This window comes from Gadus chalcogrammus, chromosome 13 (genome assembly GCF_026213295.1).
Source record: "Gadus chalcogrammus isolate NIFS_2021 chromosome 13, NIFS_Gcha_1.0, whole genome shotgun sequence".
Taxonomy (NCBI): domain Eukaryota; kingdom Metazoa; phylum Chordata; class Actinopteri; order Gadiformes; family Gadidae; genus Gadus; species Gadus chalcogrammus.
In genome coordinates, this window is record NC_079424.1 from 22,437,373 (window position 1) to 22,443,900 (window position 6,528).

A 6,528-nucleotide genomic window follows, 5' to 3' on the forward strand; every position below is an offset into this window, starting at 1 on the left:
TACCCGCGTAAAGATTTACGCGCATAACGCAGCTAAAATGTTGCTTGACCATTTTGTGTCAAAAATGGTCCTACGCATACGCTCCTAACGCGCCTACGCTCCTAGATGAGTCCATGTCCATGCAAGTGAACGGAGCGTTCCCTCTTCGTCATAACTATCAAACCAAACATCCTTCACATTCACCGAGCGAACATTACGAAAGTAAAATGCACATTTCTCGCTAAAAATGTTTCCATAAACGCATTTAATGGCGTACTATGTTACTATTTCCACCCAGAATAAAGAAAGTTGTCGGCCGTGGCTGCGCTGGAGTCCGAGGTAGGAAACCCAAACGCCGCCGTGTTTGGGTGATAGAGTTTAGATCGGGTTAGATTAAATAATCTCGGATATAAATAACAATAATCGGGTTAAATAACTTCACATGGTGTGTCTGGTGTGTTTCCAGCATTCGTAGTGTTGATCAGCAGATATATAGTCCGCCAAGACGTTGAGGTTGCTTAGTAACCAGAGACTCTGTCCATGCAAGTGAACGGAGCGTTCTCTCTTCGTCATAACTATCAAACCAAACATCCTTCACATTCACCGAGCGAACATTATGAAAGTAAAATGCACATTTCTCGCTAAAAATGTTTCCATAAAAGCATTTAATGGCGTAACTATGTTACTATCCACACAGAATAAAGAAAGATGTCGGCCGTATGCTTCTGTCCAAGCTCACTACTCTCTGCCAGTGACGTCGGGTCAAGCTCAACGCTGATTGGGCAACGCGGCTAATCGTCATGCGTATGAGCGTAAAAAGTTAAATTTTTTCAACTCCTCGCGTATTTACGCGCGTATATTTACGCGCGGAAATATACGCGGCTAACGCGGGTAAAATGTTGCTTTAGCGCATGTAACGCGTGTACGCGTCTCATACTCGCTTAAAACCAATGGTTCCCTATGGAAAAATTGACGATTTTATACGCGAGGTACGCGGGTAACGCGTTTGGTGTGGCCGCACCTTAAGATGTCTATGCTGCCATGCCTGTGGATGGAGCAGCTATTGCAGCCTTCGGTAAGGTCCTGCTCCCCTTGTGGCTATGTATAGTATTTACGGATTATATATTTGGTCCTGCTTCCTAGTGGTTCTGTGAGGGTAATACAGCTTGTGTTTCAATCTGCTTCCTAGTGGTTCTGTGAGGGTAATACAGCTTGTGTGTTTGAATCTGCTTCCTAGAGGCTATGTGGAGGCAGCTTATGTTCTTAAAATACGTAACAAGAGCATGCTGTGAAGGCTGTGATGAGTTGAACATTCATAAATAATCATGGTCTCACCTGTGTGCAGGGACTGGCTGCTCTGTGTGGCAGGGCTGCTCCATACCATCCAGTGGCTGAGGATTGCTTTATAGCTTCTCTATCCCCCCTAATCTCCACTGGTGATTACACGGGACAGTGTGGTGCACAAAGATTTTTCAGTATTTTACTGTAATCATGGATTCAACATTTTGAGTGGTGTTTATTTATTGATATGCATTCAATGCAAATTGTAAAAGATTTTGTTATGTGACATAGAAATGCTTGAATACATTACAGTATCATTCACATAGACCTAGGTTCAAGAAAGAAGACAACTATGAACAAATTGATATACAGTCAAGTCTGGGAGTCAACGTTCTTTACTAACGTTCTTTGCTAGTGCACAGGCTGCATTGCAACGTGTTCTCAACCTAAAGCACAGAATAGGTTGTTCATGTCGTCCAACGTGTTGGTCCCATATTGACTGTTCTAGAAACAGCACTACCTTTACAGTGTAACAATATGTTACGATACATCAGTATATCAGGGGTCAATGTCAACATTTTCTATCGTTGCCATTGGGATTCATATGGCCACTGCTATCCCTGAAACCACGCAGCTTGCATGTTGTTTGAATCAACGTCTTTGCATTGTTTAACGTAAGTCATCTAAGCTGCTAAGGTACGTGTTATTTTATGCAAGTGGTGGATAATTTTAAAATGTAATTTCGAAGTGACCCAGGGATGACATTTACTGTTAATCTTTCAGACGGACTAGGATGAAGTGTTTTGCATGAGCACAACATGCAAAAGCACTACTTTTTTTTTTTTTTTTGTCAACTTTCCCTTTATTTTCTATTTTTACCAGAAAGATACATGATCTGATACCAGAGAGAACCTGTCCCTACCCAAGTTCTGTCTTGGTTAGAGTCCTAGAATCTGGGTTGGAGTCCCAGAGAAAGGACCAAGTTCCTTTCGGTCGGGTTGGAGTCCCAGAGAAAGACCCGAGTTCTGTCTGGGTTAGAGTCCCGACGTCTGTCTCGGTTGGAGTCCCAGAATAAGGCCTTTGGTTCGTGGTTAGAGTTCCGACGTGTGTCTGGGTTAGAGTCCTAGAATCTGGGTAAAGAATAGAAATTGACTAGAATCCGGGTTGGAGTCCCAGAGAAAGTATCAAGTTCCTTTAGGTCGGGTTGGAGTCCCGACGTGGGTACCAAATTCCTTCAGGTCGGGTTGGAGTCCCGACGTGGGTACCAGAGAGACTGTTGTTCTGATCTTAAATACATTGCACTTTTATTTTACTCATTTCTTTGCATATGTTTTCTTTTACTTATCTATTATTTTATTTTATTGTATGACAATGTTTATATGTGAAGCACTTTGAGTCTGCCTTGTGTATGAAAAGTGCTATATAAATAAAGTTGCCTTGCCTTGCCTTGCTTTGCTTCCGCTCGACAATCCATTTCAAAGGTAATATGGTAAATCTTGTTGATCAAGATAATCATGACATAAGAAACTACTTTGGGTAAAGATGTTTGTGAGTAAGCCAGAGGCTTGCTTCATTCATTCACTAGCAAATACACTATTTGAACATCACTGCTGCTTAGAAGGAAAAGGCAAATAGATTACATACATATTTAATAATAAATACAACTCATTTCTATAATAATACAAATGCATTTTTTTTTCCTCATTCAAACCATAGAGGTGTTGCTTCCGAACAGTTTTTTGAACAACTGGAAGAAAAGAACAGAAAGGAGTCAGGATCATTAGCTCAATGTGACACTTAAAACTGTATTGGGAGAGCTTCAAATTTGGTAAATTTAATACGTTTCAGAGATAAGTAGTTGAATAAAACATTAATTCTAGAGATTGGTATAGCAGCACCATAGTTCAGGGTTACATTTTACCCACCGCATCAAGGAATGGATTATTTATTATTGAGAACACAAATCCAAAAACCATTGGAAAGAATGACCTATGGGGATAGAAACAGCAAAATGTTACAACAATGATCTGCTCACTGTTTTAACCAAGCACTAACCCAAATATTATGAGAGGGACTTTACTTTGATACTGTATACTAATTGAGCTTGTACTTTTCTAACACTTTAAAGAAGGTTAACTTATAAGCCATTTTTTGAGCACTTATATATATATTTACGGTTTGTTAATGGTTCGTTTCACACCCTCTAGAGACTTATGACTAAATGACATGACAAAGTGTTATCCAAACATCATTTCATCATGCCTGATGAACTTACCTGAACAAAAGAACAAAGCCATAACTCTCCACAAGCATGCCGATGATTGGCCAACGGAGCAGGACCAGAGCCACACCCCCGAGAAAGAAGGAAGATGCCCTAAACTTCTGCCTCTGGAAGAAGAAATGGGCGGTCCTCCTGGGGCCGATGATAAAGACCAACCCAGCCAGGAAGAGGATCTGACAGAGCAACACGGTACAGGACATCATGCTCAGGAGGTGGGGGGAGGGGGGGAGTAATATCTATTGAATGTTTGTTGTTTTGGTATGAGTGGATGATCAATTATACAATCGATCTAGACCCCAATTATTGTTACTTGGGTAATTTTTGTCAATAGTAACATGCTAACAACACAGAAACATTATTAAAGTGCTATTCTCTGAGGTTACTATTTGGTTCTCTTTGGCGCCACCTATGGCAATCAGCACTAACTGCAGGTGCTTTCTTGGACCTCACTTTCCAGAGGTCAGTTGCAGTTGGTTCAGCGGCATCACTAGCACCGACCAGAATAAAATAGTACGTTGCCTCACACACCAGTGAGCTGAATTGCGAGTCTGTTGCAAATAACAACTAATGTAGTGAAGGGCGGAGAGACAGAGGCAGCTTCCTCTCCCACTCAATGATTATGAGCATATTATCATAAATGTCAGCCCCGCCTGATTTCTCTGGTGGAACCACCACTGCTGGGTGACGGAGAGCATATCACTGACTGTGGCGCTTGGGATTTTCTCCCAGGAACGTCCCCGCCCTCTCCCAGTTTGTAACATTGATAATACTGTAATGCCACGCTTTAATCAGTGGGCCATGGTTCAATCCCTGTAGTGTTACCTCATACGGCAATAGATGATGACTTTACACATGTATATACAGGAATATGATTGCGATTCCTGTAAAAATTCTACAAGAAAAAAGTAAAGTGAATGTTTACTGATTCCCACTTGCTTTACTGAAGTAAATATTGTACAATTTGGCCAGCTAACTAATACTTTTATTATGAATTAAGCAGTCAGTGCATCATGTTCAGGCATATATGAAATTATTTTGTTATCACAATAGATGAAGTCAAAACAAACTACTTTCCATTCTTGATTTGTTTCTAGATTTAAATCCAATTGAACTGATTAAGAAACATTTCGGAATGGACTGATTCACATTGGAAGGTTACATGTCTACATATGAAAGGATTGTGAGTTTGTTGCTGATTAAAAAACATGACTTACATTTCCAAATGCCAACAAGACTGAGTCAAAGTACAGCATTACACCAAAAAGGACAAAAAACATTCCAAACCCTGTAAGGCCAATGCCAATCTCTGAAAAAAAAAATGAAATAAAGATTACCGTGGTTAGACGTAAAACAGTTCGCTGTTGTAATACCTTGTGGTTCAAATGCATTGATGAAGTTTCACCTCTATATAACAGCAGCTTCTAACAATAATCCCAAACATCATCTCATTACAAATGTATTGCTGCTGGTTATGGGCAAAATATGTGAGTCGTATTAGAGTGTATTCTAAATTATAAAAAACACTTACTCTGAAATTGTGTGACCTCCATCATAAGCTCTCTTGCCTTGCATATATCCTTACTCTGTCTCTTTACCTGTCACGCTTCTGCTTTCACATTCAGCCCTGAGAAATCGGCGTTCCCCTCTTTTTAAAGTGACCTTTGAACCTTGATTCATGGCAGCCGAGTGAACATTAACCAGTAAGTCATAGCAGGAACAGATAAGCTGGAGATATCCCCTGACACGTCCAAGGATGACCCTGCTGTGCGGGGGCAAAGGCCTTCAACACAATAGACAGGGAAAACATCCAAGAATACTGATTAAAAAAACCTTCTGAAGCAAGGCGGTAGTTTATTCATGCCCAATGCATTTCTTGCCTGCACAATTTAATGCTGGCCTTGGTATAATCAATGTTAAGCTGCATACATTGTGTCATGCTTCCCCTCTTGTGGTCTCACCTTGTACAGTCCTACAATCCCATCCAGCAGAGGAACCCAAAGGCCATGTAACCTCTGAACAGGAGAACAGCTCTAAGCCAGAGGGCTTGACTCTCCTGATAGCTCCCTGAAGCTCTGTTTGACACTGTGGCTCCTAAACATGTGGCGAACAACCCGTAACAGCTAAGTGTTAGAGGTAAACAATAATTGCTGCTGCTGCTTGCGAACAGCTGTCTTTCGACTCGGCCTTGGCCGCGACTCTTCAAGACTTGAAGTTATCATTTTCTTTGAGAAATGAACTCAAAGAACTGCACTGAAGTCTTTCCTGGAAAAGAAAGATGTATTTTGAGTTAAAGGGGCGGCACCAAGCTTGCATTTGAAAATATCAGTGCACGCAATTGGATAACACTACGACCAATCAGATGTATAGGGGTGAGGTATCCAGACCAGCGGATCTAGCCAATAGATAAGACTCTTGCCGTATCCGGTGCTCTAATTGGTTTCAGCCTGTGTGGGTACCAGATTGACTCGGCTGCCAGATCGAATCGGGGTCTTGCGCTTACAGATGACGTATCGACACTTGACGTATCGACACAAGCCAACGGACAAAACCCGGAAGGGTTGTTTATAAAAGGGGCTCAATCATGGACATAAAACGAAGGCTCAATCCGTTTTGGTTTTGATTTCATTGAACGCAGCCCGCACAAACAAAGCCATTGGAAACACGTCTAAAAGCACTAATGAATGCATAATCCCCAGTTCCTGTTAGGGACTCTTATTCAGAAGGAGGAGAACGTAAGTGTCTGCGTGTGGGTCGCTGTTTTGACTCTGTGTTGGGAGCGCTGGAAATAAAGTGGATCGCCCCGTTCAGTGAATGGAGTTAAGTTAACCGATTTTTTTTTTATATATTACTCAAGTATAGGCAACAATAATTTGTGCATTCGATTATTATTCATAGATTAGAAAACAAAAGGCGATCATTAATACTTGGGAATAACATGGGAATGAATGAAACGTGCATGCGCATTTAAAAGAGCGTTAACAGGAAGT

The 6,528-nt window shown here is 41.2% G+C and overlaps 1 protein-coding gene across 1 annotated transcript; it reads right to left on the reverse strand.

Annotated features, from left to right (window-relative positions):
• Nucleotides 1–2,894: 2,894 nt before the first annotated feature.
• Nucleotides 2,895–5,794, reverse strand: golt1a (golgi transport 1A). Its single transcript, XM_056606879.1, has 6 exons — nucleotides 5,500–5,794; nucleotides 5,070–5,321; nucleotides 4,756–4,847; nucleotides 3,536–3,714; nucleotides 3,186–3,249; nucleotides 2,895–3,007 (listed from the first exon to the last, which is right to left on the reverse strand). The coding sequence occupies exons 2-6, from the start codon at nucleotides 5,092–5,094 to the stop codon at nucleotides 2,966–2,968; spliced, it is 402 nt and encodes a 133-aa protein (XP_056462854.1). The 5' UTR covers nucleotides 5,095–5,321; nucleotides 5,500–5,794; the 3' UTR covers nucleotides 2,895–2,965.
• Between the last annotated feature and the right edge of the window lie 734 nt (nucleotides 5,795–6,528).

Bases quoted from the DNA above. Each gene is read 5' to 3' on its own strand.
- golt1a (XM_056606879.1), bottom strand. From the start codon at position 5,094: ATGATGGAGGTCACACAATTTCAGA. The intron at 3,715-4,755 runs GTAAGTCATGTT...TTGCTCTGTCAG, and splicing joins TCTTGTTGGCATTTGGAAAT to ATCCTCTTCCTGGCTGGGTT. The intron at 3,250-3,535 runs GTAAGTTCATCA...CTATCCCCATAG, and splicing joins GGCTTTGTTCTTTTGTTCAG to GTCATTCTTTCCAATGGTTT.